Below are 21205 nucleotides of genomic sequence, written 5' to 3' on the forward strand. Positions count from 1 at the left end.
AGTGTGTATGTGATGCCAGTCAAGCAGATTGCTTTGTCCTAGATGGCCACAGATTCATACAGCATGGAAACGGACCCCTCAATCCAACCAGCCCATGCTGAGCATAATCTCAAACTAAACTATTCCCACTTGCTTGCCCCTGGTCCATATCCCTCCAAACCATTCCTTTTAATGTACTTATCAAAATGTCTTTTAAACATTGTAATTGTGCCCACATCTACCACTTCCTCAGGGAGTTTATTCCACAAGTCAACCATGCTCTGTGTAAAATCAAAATGCCCCCATGTCTTTCTCTCATGTTAAAAACGCGTCCCCAGTTTTGAAATCTCCTAGGAATGACGAGCTTCCTGAGTGTTGTTGGAGCTTCACCCATCCAGGCAAGTGGGGAGTACTCCATCACTTTCCTGACTTGTCCCTATTTGGGGGATTCAGTAATGGTAACATTGAATGACAAGGGGCAGTGGTTAGATTGTCTCTTATCAGAGATTGTCTGGCATTTGCGCGATGTGAATGTTTCTTGCCACTTTTCAGTCAAAGGAGAAAGTGAGGACTGCAGATGCTGGAGATCAGAGCTGAAAATGTGTTGCTGGAAAAGCTCAGCAGATCAGGCAGCATCCAAGGAGCAGGAGAATCAAAGTTTCGGGCATGAGCCCTTCTTCCATTCCTGAAGAAGGACTCATGCCCAACACCTCGATTCTCCTGCTCCTTGGATGCTGCCTGACCTGCTGCGCTTTTCCAGCAACACATTTTCAGCTTTTCAGTCAAAGCCTGGATTATGTCCAGATCTTATTGCATTTGAACATGGACTGCTTCAGTAACTGAGGCGTCGCAAATGGAGCTGAACATTGTGCAATCTTTGACAAACTCTCACTTCTGACCTTCTGTTGGAGGGAAGGTCATTGTTGAAGCAGCTGAAGATGGTTTGGCCTCAGAGACTAGCCTGAGAAATCCCTGCAGAGATGTCCTGGAAGACTGACCTCCAATGGATGTTGGGCCATGGAATCCGACTGAAGAAAGATGACATTGAATTAAAATAGAACTTGTTTGGTCCATTACGAAATTTGTGTCTTGGAAATATTCCACATGTTTTAATAAGCGTGAAGCATCAAAGAACGGGAATGACTCCTTTGGAATGGGGAGATTAGGTTAGATTCTCTACAGTATGGAAACATGCCATTTGGCCCAACAAGTTCACACTGACCATCCGAAGAGTAACCCACCCAGACCCATTTCCCGACATTTACCCCTGATTAATGCACCTAACATTAGGGGCAATTTAGCTTGGCCAATTCACCTAACCCACACGTCTTTGGACTGTGGGAAGAGACCCACGCAGACTCAGGGAGAACATGCAAACTCCACGCAGACAGTCACCCAAAGGTGGAATCGAACCTAGGTCCCTCGCGCTGTGAGGTAGCAGTGCTAACTACAGAGCCACCATGCCGAGGAACGTAACAACGTAGGAGAAATTGAATGTAAAGATGAATTGTGTTTGTGTAAATCCTACTCAGAGATATTATACATTCTGGTGGCTTTTGGGAAAGAACATTCAGGAGTTAAGGACAGTGAGGGAGAAGTGACCAACCGCTTATGGTCACGTTTGTAGAGTCTTCACTCAGACTCAGACCGTCAGACTCAAATACTCTCCATCCTCTCGAATGGTGAAAACCGACAAACACTGAACCAGGTCTCTCCAATCTTGGAAGACCAGTCATGCATGCCCCATAAATCATAGTGAGCCTCGTTCACCCTCCCCTCCTTGGTAAAGTCGACCCATTGAAATAATGCAGCTACAGCTTTCAAAGCCACAGGGTCATAAGAGTCATACAGCACAGTCACAGACCCTTTGGTTCAACTCATCCCTCCCAACCAGGTTTCCTACACTGAACTTGTCCCATTTGGCCCATATCCCTCTAAACCTTTCTTATTCATGTATCCATTCAAACGTCTTTGAAATGTTATAATCATACCTATCTTGACCACTTCTAATTGTTTCCACATTTCAACCACCTTCTGTGTGAAAACATTGCCCTTTAGGTCCCTTTACATCTTTCCCCTCTAAGCTTAAACCTGTGCCCTCTAGTTTTGAACTCCCCTATCCTAGCGAAAAGATATCTGCTATCCACCTTATTGTGTGCACCTCATGATTTTATAAACCTCTATAAGGTCATCCCTCAATGTCCTACACTCCAGTGAAAAATGTCCCAGCCTCTCCTTATAACTCAAACCATCTAATCCTGGCTATATTCTTGCAAATATTTTTTGCAGCCTCTTCAATTTAATAATATCTTTCCGAGAGCAGGGCAACCAGTAGCTCCTGTTAACAACCAATGAGGCATTTTGAAGTGTAATCATCCATAGTGAGCTCCCAAAAATAAACTTTGTTAGTGGTGTCAGATGAGAAATATATATTTGCCAGGAATCAAGGAAAACTAGTCTTTCCACATCTACCCTGTCAAGTCTGATAAGAATCTTGTGTTGTCTCTCATTCTTGCAAAATCCAATGAGTACACGCCCAATTTACTTAACCTCTCCTCATAAAACAATCCCTCTATACTAGAGATTAACTAAGTGAACCTTCTCTGGACTGCCTCCAAAGTCGGTCTATTTTTCCTTACATAAGGAGTCCGAAACTGTTCACAGTATTCCAGCTGGAGTCTGACCAGTACCTGTAAAGTTTAGCTGCTAGTTGTTTTGTGACTTATGGACAAGGACTCCCAAATCCCTTTGTCCTGTAGCTTTCTGGAATCTTTCTCCACTTAAATAATATTCAGTTCCTGTATTCTTCTGGCCAAAGTGCCAAACTTTACCTTTTCCCAATTTAGATTCCATCTGCCAAGTTTTTGCCCATTCATTTACCTGTGTATATCTCTCTGCTGACTGTCATGTCATCCTCTCTCCTTAGCGTACACCGTCTTCCCCTCCCTCTGCAATTTTTGTGTTATCCACAAATTTGTTGATGGTACAAGTTGTTAATGTACAATGTAAGTAAATGTGTCCCCAGCACTAATCCTTGTAGCACACCACTAATTACAAGTTGTAATTTAAAGTCACAGGAATTCTTGAAAAGGGTGCTGGAGCCGAGGAAATGCACTTGCATTTACATTACAAGCAGGACAAAGGGAGGATGCAGACAATGGGGACTGAGCTGGGAGGACACCCTGTGGCTAATTTTGAGAAATGGGACCACTCCTGAAAGGAAGAGGGGCAAGGTCTGGAGCGCTGGTAGAATTGTGGGTGGAGCAGGGCATATTACAGGCCCTTGCTGCCAATGGGAACTCATTGATTTGATTCCTCCAGAAATCTGGCGTGTTCTGGCACCCGATGGTAAACTATTGTGTTCAGAACAAGGTTAATGTCATCCTGTCCACCCACTGTAGCCACCTGATAACTGCTTTATCCTGTAAGGCAAAACTAGGGTGTCATGGCAGCTCAGTCGTGAACATTGCTGCCTCATAGTGGCAGGGACCTGGGTTCGATTCCAGCCTTGGGTAACTGTCTGTATGGAGTTTGCATATTCTCCATGTGTCTGCGTTGGTTTCCTCCCACAGTCCAAAGATGTGCAGCTTTGGTGAATTGGCCAAGCTAAAGTGCCCATAGTGTTCAGGGATAGGTTAGGTGGATTATTCAGGGGAAAACGTACTGTAATGGGTCTCAGTGGGATACTGTTCAGAGGGTCGGTGTGGACTTGTTGGGTCAAAGGTGCTGTTTTCACATTGTAGGGATTCTATTTCTATTGTGAGGTGGCTCAGTGGCAACCAGGGACTTGGGTTCAATTCCAGCCTGGGGCGACTGTGTGGAATTTGCACATTCTCCCTCTGCCTTCTGGGTGCTTCAATTTCCTCCCACAGTCCAAACGTGTGCAAGTTAGGTGAATCGGCTGTGCTAAATTTCCCCACAGTATCCAGCAGTGCCCAGGTCAGGGGGGTTATCTACAGTTAATGCTGGGACTGGTGCAGACTTGATCAGCTGATGGCCTCTCCCTGCCTTGAAGGGGGAAATAGGCCTTAAAAAGCAATTTTTTAATCATGCTCATTCATAGCCAAATAAATTGGGTTCGTCAATCCACCTGACAACACTACTGGCAAAATTACCGTTGAAGAAAGCTCGGTGTGAAGGAGACTTCAGCCGAGAGAGGCTGAGTGAGTGAACTGGTAATTTAGTTCTACTAGGAATTCATTGCAAAGTGGGACAGAGGTGGCTTAACTAACTGCAAGAAGCACTCGAGCACAAGAGTTGAGAGGAAGAGGATAAAAGGTGTGCATCAAGAGGCCTATTTGCAGTAAGACCAGCAGTGGAGTACCATCACAAATCACAGCAAGATGGGGAAAGAGACCAACTGGTAAGTCAGTTTGGTGAATATTTCTAATCTATGAGGTAAAAGTAAGATCTTCAATTTTTATTTATGCTACCAAAGGATTTCTTTTTCCTCTTCTTCTTTAAAAGCTGGTGAAGTAAAAGATCAATACTGGTGTTTTTTTAGAACATGGAAAAATACAGCGCAGTACAGGCCCTTTGGCCCTCAATGTTGCACCGATCCAAGCCCACCTAACCTACACTAGCCCACTATCCTCCATATGCCTATCCAATGCCCGTTTAAATGCCCATAAAGAGGGAGAGTCCACCACTGATACTGGCAGGGCATTCCATGAACGCACAACTCGCTGAGTAAAGAATCTACCCCCAACATCTGTCCTATATCTACCACCTCTTAATTTAAAGCTATGCCCCCTCGTAATAGCTGACTCCATATGTCGAAAAAGGTTCTCATGGTCAACCCTATCTAAACCCCTAATCATCTTGTACACCTCTATCAAGTCACCCCTAAACCTTCTTTTCTCCAATGAAAACAGCCCCAAGTGCCTCAGCCTTTCCTCATACAATCTTCCTACCAAACCAGGCAACATCCTGGTAAACCTCCTCTGCACCCGTTCCTGTGCCTCCACATCCTTCCTATAGTATGGCGACCAAAACTGCACACAATACTTCAGATGCAGCCGCACTAGAGTCTTACAGAGACCAGAGAATCTACAGTAATTAATTTACAAAATAAATCAAGTATGATATTGGTGGCGGGATGAGTGTTGTGATGTGCTGTTGCTGCAGCATATGGAACCTGCTGGACACCAATGCGATCCAGGGCAACACTGCTGTAGTGCATTTGCAGTTCGAGGAACTTGGGATCCAAAATGAAAAGCTGGAGTCTGACCTGACCCTTTGCGCCAGAGTGCAGTCACACCCCCTCAGATTTGATTATCCAAGATTGGTCTGTGATCGCAAGAAGGGGGGGGGGGGGGTGTGACTGTGGAACCAGGAGGTTGCTTTCGAGGAGTTTCAGCCCCTCCAATTTTCCAACACAGAATCCCGACAGTGTGGAAACAGGCCATTTGACCCGTCAAGTCCGGGCCAACATCTAAAAAGCATCCCACCCAGACCTATCCCTGTAATCCTGCATTTTCCATGACTAAACCACCTACAGGCCAATTTCCCATGGGCAATCCACCTAAACTGCACATCTTTGGACTGTGGGAGGAAATCAGAGCACCCAGAGGAAACCCATGCAGACATGGGGAGAATGTGCAAACAGTGAAGAGGTTCTTGCATGCTGTGCAGATGAGACTGTGGACTGAAGGGGAGATGAGCAAACTGACACCATAGCACAGGAAACCATTCAAGTGGGAGAAGGAAATGGGAATGTAGTGATAGAAGGGGACAAGGGGGTAATTGGGTGGGATAGATAATGTTCTCTGCAGCCATGAATGTGAGTACCGAAGGCTACATCCTTCCATATTTGGCAGAAATTTTTCTGCACATCCAAACATCATCTCCTGCACATCTCCAACATCATTTTCTGCTCATCATCTACTGTGTCCATTGCTCTCAATGTGGTCCCCTCTACTTTGGGGAGACAGGATGCCAACTCATGGAACATTTCTGAAAACATCGCTGGGACATGCACACCAAACAACCCCATCACTCTGTGGCCCACCACTTCAACTCTCCCTCCCCCTCCGCCAAGGACATGCAAGTGCTGGGCCTCCCGCACTGCCAAATCCTAGCCATCCGACACCTGGAGGAAGAACACCTCTTCTTCTGCCTTAGGATCCTCCAACCACATGACATCAATGTCAATTTCACCAGCTTCATCATCTCCCCTCCCCTCACCTCATCCCAGATCCAACCCTGCAACTCAGCACCACCCTCTTGAACTGTCCTACCTGTCCACCTTTCTTCTCACCTATTGACTTCACCCTCTGCTTTCGACTTATTACCATCACCCCCATCTGTATCTACCTATCACCTTCCCAGCTAGATTCCACCCAGCCCTACCACCCCCTCCCATTTATCTCTTAACCCCTTCCCGACCTCCATATTCCTGATGAAGGGCTTATGCCCAAAATGTTGCTTCTCCTGCTCCTCGTCTGCTGCCTGACCTGCTGCAATTTCTATGGTTACAGACCAAACCAAACCCCCTCAAAATATTCAGAAGATAGTCTAAATTTCCTTATTTAAAAGGTAAATATAAGGTGTTGCATTTCAGGTGAAATTAGATTGATCAAACTGCTGGAGTTAAAGCAAAATATAGTTTATTCTTCCACTATTGTTAAAATTCAACAAAAGAAAGAGGGAATTGGAATAATTTAACTCTAACTAGAAAGCTTAACAGAATAATAGGTACAGTAACTATCACTAATTAACTGTTCCAAGGTGGTAACATCCCATAAACAGACTCTTGTAAAAAGGCAAATTTGGAAAACACCCAACTCCAGTAGCCCAGGAGGAAAGAAGCAGCAAGAGAAAATTCTGAGAGAGTGTAGCAGCCAGAGGAGATATACTGCAGTTTCCAATCCTGCTGAGACACCAGCAACAACTGCTGTGACTGAAAACAAAAACAAAATTAACTGAAAATCCTGGTTGTGTGAGAGCTTGACCACACCCATTTGGATTGCTTCTATTTTTCCGACTTTAAAAACAAGTCCAAAGCATCACAAGCTCTTTACCCTCATGCCTGTAGTGGACCGCCTTTCACCTCTGCCCGAAAACCTCTCATCAAAAAACAACAGAACATATGCACCTCTGAAAGCCATTGTATCATCAAAACGTATTAATGCCTTGGATGAGGAAAGTGAACGCACTATTGCCAAGTATGCAACACTAACATCGGTGAGGAGGCAAGTGGTGAAGATAACTCAGTGTCTGCAAGAGGGATATAAACTGGTTAAGTGTGTGGATTAAAAAAAAATTGACATGGAATATAATGTAGGGAAATGAGAGGTTATGTACTTCAGCAGCAAGAATACAGGAGTTGAATATTATTGAAGTGGGAAAAGACTGCAGAAAGCTAAGAACAGAAGGATTTGGGAGTCTTCATTGACAAATCATTCACAACTATCATCCAAGTTCAAGCGGTGATAAGAAAGGCAAATGGTATGTGATCCTTTATTTCAAAGGGAATGGAGTATAATGTTAGGAATATCCTGCTAATGAGGGCCTTCAGATGGTGATGCTGTTCTCAATGTTCTTCGGACACAGGTAGTCATATCTCGGGAGCAGCTTCGCATCACGTTCATCACAGACTAGGTCAGCAATTTCTTTCAACTTGTCTTGAAATCTCCCAATGATTGTCTTCACCTTCTCTTCAGTGAAATGTTTCTCGTTGTAATTGCCAAGTTTCCTCTGCAAAATATGGAATATGTTTCGTTGAATTCAGGCACGTTCAGTAATAACTTGGTGAACTTGATATTAGAGGGCCCATGCTCTGATCGATATATGAAATAGGAGCAAAAGCAGACCATTTGGCTACTTAGGGAGAGTGTTCCAAAGTCACACAACCCTCTGAGAGAAATAATTCCCCTCTTTTACAACAGTTCACTACCCCCTGGCTGGATGGGGTGTGGGGTGGGGGGGACATGGAAGGTAGCTGGGAAAGTAATAGGTAAATGGAGGCGGGGAGTAATGGTGATAGTTCGGAGTGGGGGATGGAGCGGGTAGGTGGGAAAGAAGATGGACAGGTAGGGCAGTTCAAGAAGGCGGTGTCGAGTGGAAGGTTGGATCTGGGATAAGGTGGGGGAGGGGTGATCAGGAAACTGGTGAAATCAACATTGATCCAGTCTGGTTGGAGATGAGGTGTTTTTCCTCTCGGTTTCAGGTGGCTAGAATTTGGTAGTAGAGGAGGCCCAGGACTTGCATATCCTTGGCAGAGTGGGTGGGGGAGTTGACAATGATCTCAACCTGCTAACTCTTTGAGAAATGGCCTCTCAGAGTGCGCCCCACAATATACATATACACTTCATTCTTCTGAGCACCGGGGAGGATAGATCAGTTTGATTCAACCTCTGCTCCTAAGTCAATGCTACCGTCTCTGGAGTCAATGCAGTACGCCTTCAAATTCCACTTTCCATTCCTGATTGGACTCACTCCCACCTTTCCTTCAGAAATGGGGAAGATGTTGAGTTTGTTCATCAATTCCTTACCAGCTCCCATTGCTTCTGATTAAGGATCCAGAGAATTGCCATTTGTAGGCAAGACTGGTGCAGAGATGGCAGTGATTCCATGATGTCCTCCATGGTCACGATCCCTTTGGTAGTGGGAGGAGGCTTCCTCATGGAGCAGGGTGAGTTGGGGACCCAGGCACCCCAATCATACTGTTCAAGAAAGGAAAGGAAATCGAATTCAGTTGGGTAGAAAGAAGGAAAAGACTTTCATTTACAACTGCATTTCCCCTGCCTCAAAATGCTTTATGGTTTTGAAATCCATTTAGATCAGGAGACCAATCTCCTTGGCATTTGCTGCTCACAGCACTGGCGTACAGTCCAGTGGGCATCTTGCCAGGAGGGGAAACCGGAAAGCTGTCAAATTAGACATAATGGATTAACTCTTCTTGTCTACTTCGAAATGGAAGCTAGGAACAGAAACTCTTACTCCAGAGGCTTAGGCAAATTATAATACTGAGCTTGAATACATCAAAACGTGCTGGGTTCAGTCTGTGTGCTGCCTGACCTCAGTCAGGGAACCTGTTATTTCAGTAATGTTGAGCCAGACTGCAGATGACTACCCATGTGTAATACTGTCCCTGTAATAATGTGCAAGACTGTCTCTTTCCACAGTCCTCTTTGACACCCCTTCTGCCTCAGTCTCTGTTTCTCACTCTCAATTTCCTCTTCTTTATGACTGTCTTTTTCTCTCTCTTCTTTCTCTCTCACTCTCCTTTCCTCCTCTTCTCTCTCTTTCTCTTCCTCTACCTCCCCAGTCTTTTTTTTTAAATTCTCTCTCTCTCTCTCTTGCTGTCTCTCCTCTCTCTCTCCATTGTCTCTCTATCTCTCTTTTTCCCTTGCTCCCTCTCCTTGTATTTCTTATTTCCTGGCCCCTCTCCCTCTCTTCCCTTCTCTTGCTCTCTTTCTATCTTTAACTCTCTTCTCTAATCCCTTTTCTCTCTTTCTCTCCTTATCTCTATCTCCTTGTCTCTCTTGTCATTCTTTGATCTTGCTCTGTTCCTTTGTCTCTCTGCTTTCCGTCTTTCTCTCGCTGCTCTTTCTCTCCTTGTCTGTTTTGCTCTCTCTTCTTGATTTTATCTCTCCCTCTCTTGTTCTTCGCTTGGCTACTTTTCTCTCTCTCTCTCTCTCTCTCTCTCTCTCTATCTCTATCTCTATCTCTCTCTCCCCCTTTCTGTCTGTGTGGTGGTTACCTGTGCATTATTCAGGGCTGCATGTTGGGCACTGCATGTGAAGATAATCATGGTGAGGAATTTGCAGAGGTCGTCCCTGGTGTGGAATGATGTCGGAAATTCTGAAAGACAAACACCATTTCACAGGATGTATCAGGGAGCAAATCGAAGGAGCTTTATGTGGGATGATGCTTGCACCAGGAAAGCTGAGAAAGGGGTGACCCCCTTCGCCAGCTCAAACATCTCCCACTTTCATGAGCACAAGAGTACATCAAAGCTCTCTCAGTTTTTACAGGATCAGAGTAGGTGCTATGTCCCTTCAAGTCAGCTCCACACCTCAACTCCACTTTTGTAGGACCACAGGTGACCATTCAGCTCTTGTCAGCTTCACCATTCAATGAGATTGAGACTGATCCACATCTCCATATAGCCAGACTTATCCATTTCACTTGGAAACACAATCTTCATTTAAAATCTACAATTGATACAGTATCAGTTGCTATGTGCTGTAGATAGATGCACAATGCCCTAAGAGAGGGAATTTCAGGATTTTGACCCAGCAACGCTGAAGAAATAGCAATATGTTTTGATTCAGAATGGTGAATAGATTGGAGGGGAACTCCCAGCAGGTGGTGTTCCAATGCCCTTGCTGTTCTAGATGGTAGCGGTCTATTCCTGATGAAGGGCTTTTGCCCAAAATGTCAATTTTCCTGCTCCTCGGATGCTGCCTGACCTGCTGTGCTTTTCCAGCACCACTCTAATCTAGACATAGATTTGGAAGGTGCTACCTTGGTGAATTTCTGCAGTGCGTCTTGTAGATGGTACATTCTGCTGCTCCTGAGCATCAGTGGATGTTTGTGGATGTGGTGCCAATCAAGCAGCTGCTTTGTTCCTGGATAGTGTCAAGCTTTTTGAGTGTTGCAGGAGCTGCACCCATCCAGGTAAGTATTCCATCACACCCCTGACATGTGCCTTATAGGTGGTGGACAGGGTTTGGGGAGTCAGGAGGTGAGTTTTTGCTGCAGTATACCTAGCCTCTGACCTGTTCTTGTGGCCTCTGTGTTGAATTTCTGGTCAGTGGTAACTCCCAGAGTTCTGACAGTGGGTGATTGTTGCTGACTGTCTTATAGTGATGAGTACTACCTTTGTTCTTTTGACCAACGGAAACAGTCTATTTATTTTTTTTCAAATTCTTCCATAGTTTTCAGAACCTCTATCAGGTCATTCCCACCCTGCCCCTCTACCCCAGTACCCTTGCTTTCACTTTACAACAGTGTAAAGACCAAACCTTTTTATTTTTCTATATTGTTTTATTGTGGACTGAAATGAGAAAAGGACTGTTTGCAAATCAAAGGTTGTGGATGAAATTGCTGCACTTTTTTAAAGCAAGTTGGTGAATCTCATTACAAGAGCTGTTTGCACTGCTACATTGGTCAGGCAGTGAGGAGGCTGTTTATATAGACCTATCAATTTCTTTGTACTGTTATGAGCTTGCATTCTTAGAATCTCTATAAGGCCATTTGGCCCATTAAGACTGCACTGATCGTCTGAAGGTGATCTCATCCAGACCCACCCGCACTTACTCACATAATCCTACATTTCCCTTAGCTAATCTGCCTAGCCTGCATACCCGCGGACAGTTTAACATGGCCAATCCACCTGACCGGCACATCTTTGCAATGTGGAAGGGAACTGGAGCACCCCATGGAAACCCATGCAGACATGGGAAGAATGTGCAAACTCCACAGACATCTGAGGCTGGAATTAAACTTGGGTCCCTATAGCTTGTGAGGTAGTAGTGTTAACTACTGAGCCATCATGTTGCCTTGAACGTATTACGCACTTACCAGAGTCTCCAATACCTTCAAGTCCAACTTCAGTGAGGTCCTTGATCCAGGCCTGAAGCTCAGAGTCATCTTGAATTTCACTGTCTTCCTTATAATAATACATGACAATTCCAGTGACAAACCTGAAAGTTATTTTCAAATATGTTAAGGACCAGAAATGAAAAAGTGTTATAGGTAGTCTGTCAGGCCTTATGAATTCTTATTCGAGATGTATGAACAAATGGAAAGGTCCATTTTTTGACATTTGACCCCTTAGATCTTCCATGTAGGTGCTGGTGGACAGTTTGTTTGAGCCATATAGGACCATGTGGTGATCGTGTCTTCCCTAGTACTGTTCTAATTAAGGAGTTTAAGGATTTTAATCCAGCGATGATAAGGAAGGATCTTTATCCCAGCCCAGGTTAATGTGAGAGCTGGAAGGGACCCTGAAAGTGATAATATTGAGACGCACCTGTAGTCCTTGAAATGTATTTTATTCTTTATAAGAAAGTTGCTTAAAAGATACAATGACCACCTCAAAGTTGAACGTTTTTACCACAAGATCCTTGTGGTAAAAAGGATCATACACTTTTCCGTTTTGGACTATAAACTATAAATCAAATGGTGCCCAATTTTAGATGAGCATGTCTATCTTGCTTTTTAGAGCAATGACATTGTCAGATTATTGAGTCAGAGCACCACTCGGTATCATTAAGTTAAAGGAAAACTGCCTGATGACAGCCTCTGACTGACCCAGCTGCAATTTGCTGCTGACTGGTAGGAGCAGCGCAGCGAGACCCATTCAGAGCCAGAAAGAAAATGTCTTTCTCCCTTCTACTGAGTGAAAAGATAGAAAAGCCAGAAAACTTAAAAAAGAATTCTAATCTAAGAGAAGACTTAAATCTATCTGATCAACCATCAAATTGAAAAATGACCATCATTCTACTGACAACAGTAGGCTAGTATGGTGAGAGGCTTAAAGGGGAGGAGGCAGGAAGTTCTGTTCCCATGCATCTGCTGCCCTTGTCCTTCTAGACAGTAGCTGTTATAGGTTTGGAAGGAGTTGTCTGAGTATCTTTGGTGAATTTCTGCAGTGCATCTTGCAGATGGTACACACTGCTGCAACTGAGGTGGAGGCTGTCAATGTTTATGGACATGGTGTCAATTAAGCGGGGGCTTTGTCGTGTTAGCTTCTTGAGATTTGTTGGAACTGCACCCATTCACGCAAGTGGGGAGTATTTGATCACACTTCTGACTTGTGCCTTGAAGATGGTGACAGGGGAGCCAGGATGTGCAGAATTCCTAGCTTCTGACCTCCTCTCCTAGCCATTAAATTAACATGAATCATTAAGTTTGGTTTCTGGTCAATGGTAAATCCCCCCCCACCACAGAATATGGAGATTCTGATGATGCTACCATTGAATATTGAGTGGTGATTGTTAGATTCTCCCTTGTTGGAGATAGTCAAGTAAAGACTATCTCCAACAAGGCCAGCACGGTGGCACACTGCTGCCTCACAAGTCCAGAGACCTGGGTTCTGTTCCCACCTCAGGCAACTGTGTGTGTGGAGTTTGCACATTCTCCCCGTGTCTGTGTGGGTTTCCTCCCACAGTCCAAAAATGTGCAGTTTAGGTGAATTGGCCATGCTAAGTGGTTTGTCGTGTTAGGTGTAGGGGAATGGGTCTGGGTGGGTTGCCCTTCGGAGGGTCGGTGTGGACTTGTTGGGCTGAAGGGTCTGTTTCCACACTGTAAGTAATCAATCCCGATTTGGAGATGCCGGTGTTGGACTGGGGTGTACAAAGTTAAAAATCACACAACTGATGAAGGAGTGTCACTCCAAAAGCTAGTGTGTTTCCAATTAAACCTGTTGGACTATATCCAGGTGTTGTGTGATTTTAATCTAATTCCTGTAATCTAAAATGTCACATCACTTATTAGCCCAAACATAGATATCGTTCAAGTCTTGCTGCACTTGAACATAGACTGTTTCAGTACCTATGGGTCATGAATGGTACTGAACATTGTGCAGTCATCAGCAAACATCCCCACTTTTGACCTTATGATGGAGAGAATGTTATTGATTAACCCATGGAAGATGGATGGATCTAGTAACTTCTCCTGAGGAACTCCAGCAGTGACATCCTGGAGCTGAGAAGACTGACCTCCAACAACCACGACCATCTTCTTTTCTTGAAAATGTGTTGCTGGAAAAGCGCAGCAGGTCAGGCAGCATCCAAAGAGCAGGAGAATTGATATTTCGGGCATGAACCCTTCTTCAGGAATTCCTGCTCATGCCCAAAACGTCGATTCTCCTGCTCTTTGGATGCTGCCTGACCTGCTGCGCTTTTCCAGCAACACATTTTCAGCTCTGATCTCCAGCATCTGCAGTCCTCACTTTCTCCATCTTCCTTTGTGTCAAGTATAATGCCAACCAGCAGAAAATGTCCCTCCCTGATTCCCATTAACTCTAGTTTTGCTAGTTCCCATCAAAATCACATTTGTTCAAATGTGATCTTGATGTCAAGGGTTGTCACTGTCACCTCACCTCACCTCTGGAATTCAGCTCTGTTGTCCATGTTTGAAGTGAAGCCATAATGAGGTCAAGAACTGAGTAATCCTGGTAGAACCCAGAAAGACCACAGATTGTTTCCTGCAACTCAGAAGGTGCAAGTGTCACCCCACTATTCAAGAGAGAAAACAAAGAACCAGAGACCAGTTAGCCTGACTGAAGTAGTAGAGAAAATATTCTAATATTTATTTGGCCCATATCCCTCTAAACCTTCCCTATCCATGTCCCTGTCCAAATGTCTTTTAAATGTTGTAATTGTACCTGCCTCTATCACTTCCCTTGGCAGTTCATTCCATACATGCACCGTTCTGTGTGAAAAGGTTTCCCCTCAGGTCCCTCTTAAATCTTTCCCCTCTCACCTTAAACCTATGTCCGCTAATTTTACAGTCTCCCCCAACCTGGGGAAAAGACCTTGGCTATTCATCTTATCTAGTGCCCTCGTGAATTTATATAAGGTCACCCCTCACCCTCTGATGTCGCAGGACAAAAGTTCCCAGCCTATAAAGCCTCTCCTTATAACTTAAACCCTTCAGTTCCAGTAACATCCTGGTAAATCTTTTAGCACACTTTAGATTTTTATTTGGACTTTTGGAAGATTTTAAACAAGGGTCCGCACGAGAGATTAGTAAGCAACATTAGAGCACATAGAATTGATGGTACGGTCTGAGAATTGATTAATGGGCAAAAAAAACAGAAAGTTGAAATAAAAAGGCCATTCTCAGTTGGCAGGTTGTAACCAGCTGGTTAATATAAAGATTAGTGCTTTGTTCCAGAATGTTCATAATCTACATTGATGATTCAGATGAAGGGAGTAAATGTAAGATTTCCAAATCTGATGATGACACAAAATTGGACAGGAAGTGTGGATTGTTGCAAAGATATTTCAAGGGAGTATCAACAGGCCAAGTGAGTAGGCAAGGCCATGGCAGATGGAATGTGATGTTGAACACAGACACACTTTCTCTTCACAGTGATGCTGAGGCTGCTGAAATTGAAAATGTACTGGGGACATGTGATATGATTTGCTAAACTCCAAGACACTCTGTTGAGAAAAGTACTGTTTCAATCAAAGATGTTTCCAAGGACCCAAAAGTGTCCTATTGAAGTGAACAGATAAATGAGCCAATGTGAACGTGACCACTATGAACCAGATATATCTTCACACTTTGGCCTCTGTAGCTGCAGTGACTGACACAAAATTACTCAAGCTGCACCACCATCTGCTGAAGGAACGGATGTAGTATCTGATGTAGATGTAGATCCCTGATTGGGGTTGTTAACTTGGGCCAATCAGGGAGCCTTGGCTGACAGACATAAACAGGATTGTGAGAGATTTTCTTCATTCTAGTGACTGACACTGAGCAAGGTAGTCAGAATCCACATGTAAATAAAGGATGACTAATTACAAGTTATCAGCCTCGATGGAGTTATTTCAGTGGTGACGAGTGTGGGATTAATGATGTAAAGATGAAAAAGTGCCTACTAACTGAAGCCCAATTGAACTTCACACAGGGCTTGTCATTAGAAAATGCAGCAGGTGGAGCATGGGAACTGCAGGGTCTCCCAAAGGAAGTGTCCGACTGAGTTTGGGAACACACTTGAGTGAGACAGTTGCAGACCCTCACGCAGGACACATCCTGAGCAGAGGGACCTTAGGTCAGCTCAGGGGAAAACCCAAAAACAAATCCACGCCACGGCCAAAGGGCTAAAATGTTCTTCAGGATCCAGGCCAGCAAATCATCGCAGTTGAAGACTTGAGACAACAGAGTAGGCTTGCTTCTCCAGATGTAGAGAGGTAGCGGTTGGAACAGGGGCCAAGTGTGGATCTCATTAAGTGGGAGATCCTGATTGAGGCTGGTACGTTGGGCCAGTATAAACAGGAGTCTTGGGGATTCTCCTCACTCTAGGGACTGGCTCTGGGCTCTGAGTCCATGTATTGTGCAGGTGTAAATAAAGGGTGACTTGGTGACGGGATACTGGCCTCTGCAGAGTTATTTCAGGTTATCTACACTGACTCTGATGTGTTCAACAGGGTTACTGATTGTCAAGGGGTTTTGCATGTGCCAGAGAATTGATGAGACACTGCCCTGAGAGCATTCCCGTCACTAGAACAATCAAAATGATCATTTACTCATGAATCGCTCTCCATAGGAGCAGGCCATCATCCATGTAACAATACCCTTTGAGTTCTGTGACTCCACGGTCCTTCAGGTTTTCTGGCAGACACAGTGACCGGTATGTTAGCCTTTGGAAGGCTTTTGAACACAGCAAATGAAAATCATCTTCTTTGACACCAAACATCTTTGGAAAATAAGAGACAGATTAAATCCCATGTATTGGCAGAACCAGCATTGATTAACCCAGCTCCTGAATAGACACTGGTCTCTCAGGTTTGTTTGGATTATGTTTCTGAGAAAGTGACGTGTAAGCCTCAAGATGACAACAAGAGGTGGCCTGGTTTAAAATGAGCAGAAGGCATATTGAAAGCGATTTAGCATTCAACATACTTGTACCTACGTCGCACACAGTCACAAAGGCAAAGCAGAAAGCTAACAGTCACAAGGCACTCATATATAATAGGATCACTTACTATGTGAACAACCAAAGAACTGAAAATACTGGAAATCAGGAACAAGAACAGAAATTGCTGGAGAAACTCAGCAGGTCTGCTAGCATCCGTGGATAGAGAAAGCAGAGTCAATGTTTCATGTCCAGTGACCCTTCTTCATGACTGAAGGCCACCTCATTGCTATTGTCACTGTACTATAAACATTAACTCTGCTTTCTCTCTCCAGATGCTTCCAGACCCTGCTGAGTTTTTCCAGCAATTTCAGATTTTGTTACTGATCATCTGCTTCATCACAGGGTATGTTTCTAATCCAAATACAAAGCTGAGAAAAAAGGAAGAAACCTGTGATGGTGAGTCAGCACTGGCTCAATGGGGAACACTTGGTCTGAATCAAACAGTGATGAGGTTAAGTCTTACTCCAGAGGTTTGCATATAGGTTGACACTCCCTGATCCCAGAACTGAGAGAGTGCTGAATGTTCAACATAAGAGCACCATCTTTCAGATGAAATATGAACTCAGGTTGTATCTGCCTCTCAGGAGGATGTAGAATATCCCATGGCTATGATTATAGATAAGAGCAGGTGAGTTATCTTTGGTGTTTCAGAATAACACTTTTAACTCAATCATTGACATGCACCCATGCACAAACAGGCCTGAGATTCTAGAGCTAATGCAAGTCCCATTAAAACACTAGACAAAGCCATAACCACGTGAAAATTCTGCACATTACATTTTCACTGGAGTCGTTACAGTGAAACTCAAACATCGCTAATTCAAGCCTTAGTTAAATATCTTTCACTTGAATAAGCACAAATGAATTAGAATTTATGTGAGTTGAAATTAAAGACTCAGAATTGAGAGATTACATAAATCAGAACTCACTTGGCTGATATATCCATTATTGCCTATCAGTTTTATTCTAGCAACGGTGTTGATATGCATCGTGTACTTCACATGAGGAGCCAGCAGCTAAAATAGAAACATAACAGTTGTAATATCCAAAAATGGTAGTGAATGTTTGCAATTCACAGCCTGGGAAATAAGAACATAGGTATACCACACAGTCTGCAGCGGTTCGTGAAAGCAGCTAACCACTATTTTTTACAGTGCAATTAAGGGTGTGCAATAAATGCTGACCTAGCCAACAATGCTCAGATCAGAAGAATAAATGTTTAAAAGCTTGAAGTAGTGTAGAGGAGATTTTACACAAATATTGATTGGACTGGAGAATTTCAGTGATGAAGAAAGCTTGCATAGTCTAGGGGTGATTTTCTTTTGGAATAGAAGAGGCTGGAGGAATCCTACTTTGAAGTCTAAAAACAATGTTGGACCAAGATCGAAGGGATTGGAAAGGTCTTTCCCCATGGTTAAAGGGTCAATAAAAAAGGGGCCATGGTTTTAAGATAAGTGGTCAGTGAGTCACAGTGATTTCAAGGGGAAATGTTTCGCTGCAGGGTCTGGAATTCACTGCTTAAAAGGGTAGGAGAGGCAGAAATGTTCATAACATTCAACAAGTATTAGGATAGCCACATGAAGAGCCCTAACCAACATAGTTAGAGACCAAGAACTGGAAAGGATTAGGTTTGATGGCTCCTTATCGGATGGAAAGGACACAATGGGCTGAATGGCCCCATTCCCTGCTATAAATTCCTTTGATTCTACGGCGCACAGATCACGATTCGATGACATTCCCACCATCAGTTCAGCCGCTATCACCAGCTGCAATTTCCCTGAATTAAAATGGAGTCACATTCTTCTTCATGCTTCGTACCTTGTAAATGGAGTGCACGGACGGCAGTTGTCTGAGAGTGGCCATGATGAATGTCTCAGCAATCAGGTGAGTTTTCAGAAGGTGGGAGATCATCTCAAAGTGTTGAAAGTCACAGCTCCGCACCCACATCTTGGCCAGCATCCAGTCGTGTTCAGCGTCCGAGGGAAGGAAAATGGGATTGTCTTCTCCAGGGGTCTGCTTCAGCTGTAAGCAACAAGAAAGATGAACATGGAGCATCAGGAAGCCTATGTATCCTACATTATGGTATGGAAAGATGAATGGATTTCAAGGTGGGAATTTCAGAGCTTGGGATCCAGGCAGAATGGCCTGCGGTGGGTATGCGAAATCAGGGATGTAAATGAGGCCAGAGTTGGAGAACAATGGAGATCTTGAAGGCTGGATGAGGTTACAGTAATAGGAAAGCATGAGGCTATTAGAAACAAGGATGAAAATGTTAAAGTTGATGTTGCACCAGATCGTTCATCAGGCGTGTTGTAAGGAGCAAATGGTATCTGAGATATGTCACTAAACAGATGAAATATGTTGGCTAATGTGAAGTAATGATCAACAAATTTGGCAGGACATATTTTTCAAAAGGAGTTGATTATATCATGGGTCTGAATTTTAAGTCACAGACATTGTTCACACAGGGCACCAACAATGAGTCATTTGTTACAGGTGATAATTTGTGCCGTTTGTACAGCAGCAAACGTCTGAGAAACTGAACCAATGATTTGTCCTGGTAGTTGTCTGTTTTTAAGCAGAATGTACTAGTATACCTCTAAAGCATTTCTAATGCCTCATTGACTTTGTGTCTTATCTTTCAAACCCAACTCATGGAGCTACAGGCCTTTTGGGGGATCTGCTCATGCAAATCATATATTCTTAGTTTATCTATAAATTTGTTTCATGGAATATAATGTAAAAGTTAAAACCAGGAATATAAAAGGTTAGAATTGAAGATGCACAATTATCAGAGCTGTACTGCTAGACACATGAAAGGATTTTGATTTGATTTGATTTACTATTGTCACATGTACCTAGGTACATAATACAGTTCTGTTTTGCATGCAGCACAGGCAGGTCATGCTATACAAAATGCGTAAGAGTAAAGGGATAGAGCAGGAAATACAATTTTATGGCTGCAGAGAAGGTACACGAAGAGTGAGACCGACAGTAAATTTAAACTTTGAGAGGTCCATTCAGACATCTGATAATAGCAGGGAAGAAACTGTTCTTGAATCTGTTGATAAATGTGTTTAAGCTTTTATATCTTCTGCCTAACGGAAGAGGTTGGAAGAGATTATAACCGGAATGGGAGGGCTCTTTGATGATGTTGGCTGTCTTTCTGAGGCAACGGGAAGTGTAGATGGAGTCAATAGATGGTCTATTGTTCTTGTGTGATGGACTGGGTTGTGTTTACAACTCTCTGTAGTTTCTTACAGTCCTGGATAGAGCAGTTACCATACCAAGCCATGGTGTATCTGGATAGAATGTTTTCCATGGTGCATTATGAAAATTGGTAAGTCTTTATGGACATGCCAAATTTCCTCAGCCACCTAAGGAAGTAGAGATGTTGCTCTGCTTTCCAGACAGTTACATGAACATGGGTGAACAAGGACAACAAAAGGGGAAGATGATGGATTAGGAATTGGTTTATATAGTTATAAGTGTTTGAAAGGATTACAGAAAAGTTCAAACCTGGTAAGAGAAGCACAGAAACAGGAGAATTAGGAACTCCTTGGAGCTGGAGTATTAGTTAATCCAATGCAGTTACAGATGGCATCAAATACCAATAATCTATATAAGCCTTCCAAATCACCTTTCAGCTGGGGAGTAAAGAGACATCTCAGAGTTTGTGAGTAAAGTTAAAAATATTGGTGGGCAAGGGATTTTTTTTTTAATTATGCAGAATTACAGACTGGGAAAGCTTAAAATTTAGAACAGTACCTACAGCAGAAGTTCACGTATCTATGCCATAGGGACAGCCACAGTAAGGGAAATTACATTTATAGTGAGGGCAATAAAAAAAACAGAAGCAGAAGCCTGAATTAAATTAGTAAAGAGGCAGATTTGAAGCAGAAGCAGGCAAGGTCTAACAGAAGAAGAAAGTTAGCTCTTAGAGCTAACAGGATCACAAGATATGGGAGAAAAGTAGGAACAGGGAACTGTTGGGTTAGATGATCAACTGAGATCCTGTTGAGTGGCGGAGCAGGCTAGAGGGCCAAATATCCTACTCAAACAGAGTTGAGATTTTTTTTAACAGGAATACCCAAAATAATGGAACATAGAGTCATAGAGATGTACTGCATGGAAACAAACCCTACAGTCCAACCCGACCAGATATCCCGTCCATGCCAACCAGATACCCCAACCCAATCTAGTCCCACCTGCCAGCACCCAGCCCATATCCCTTCAAACCCTTAAATGCAGCATCACACTGATGGACCCAGGAACATTCCACATCCATTCATGAAAGAAAATTGAGACATAGCATGCAAGAATTAGAATGGATGTCATTACCCTATTTAGGAATCCAAGCAGTTGATGCTCAAGGACAATGACTATACCCAAATCCAATGGATCCATCCAAATTCATGTTGGCCTCACAGCTCAATGGGGTGGTGTTCAGACACATCTATCCTATGGCTATAGTAGGTGAGAGTGGAGAATGATGAGGAGCCAATGGCTTAGTGGTACTATCACTAGGCTATTAATACTTGGGACCTGGATTCAAATCCTACCATGGCAGATGATGGATCTTGAATTCAATAAAGAACCTGGAATTGAAGGTGTAATGATGAA

The 21205-nt window shown here is 43.6% G+C and overlaps 1 protein-coding gene across 1 annotated transcript in view; it reads right to left on the minus strand.

Moving 5' to 3' along the window:
• Positions 1 to 7494: 7494 nt before the first annotated feature.
• Positions 7495 to 21205, minus strand: part of LOC132835215 (polyunsaturated fatty acid 5-lipoxygenase-like) — a 31740-nt gene continuing 18029 nt past the window's right edge. The window contains exons 5-11 of the mRNA XM_060854579.1: positions 18401 to 18604; positions 17512 to 17598; positions 16239 to 16360; positions 11512 to 11633; positions 9686 to 9786; positions 8475 to 8645; positions 7495 to 7677 (exon numbers count right to left, since the gene is read on the minus strand). Of these exons, the coding sequence (XP_060710562.1) occupies positions 7495 to 7677; positions 8475 to 8645; positions 9686 to 9786; positions 11512 to 11633; positions 16239 to 16360; positions 17512 to 17598; positions 18401 to 18604 (990 nt within the window). The remainder of the gene's footprint in view (positions 7678 to 8474; positions 8646 to 9685; positions 9787 to 11511; positions 11634 to 16238; positions 16361 to 17511; positions 17599 to 18400; positions 18605 to 21205) is intronic.

This window comes from Hemiscyllium ocellatum, chromosome 44, assembly GCF_020745735.1.
Source record: "Hemiscyllium ocellatum isolate sHemOce1 chromosome 44, sHemOce1.pat.X.cur, whole genome shotgun sequence".
NCBI lineage: Eukaryota > Metazoa > Chordata > Chondrichthyes > Orectolobiformes > Hemiscylliidae > Hemiscyllium > Hemiscyllium ocellatum.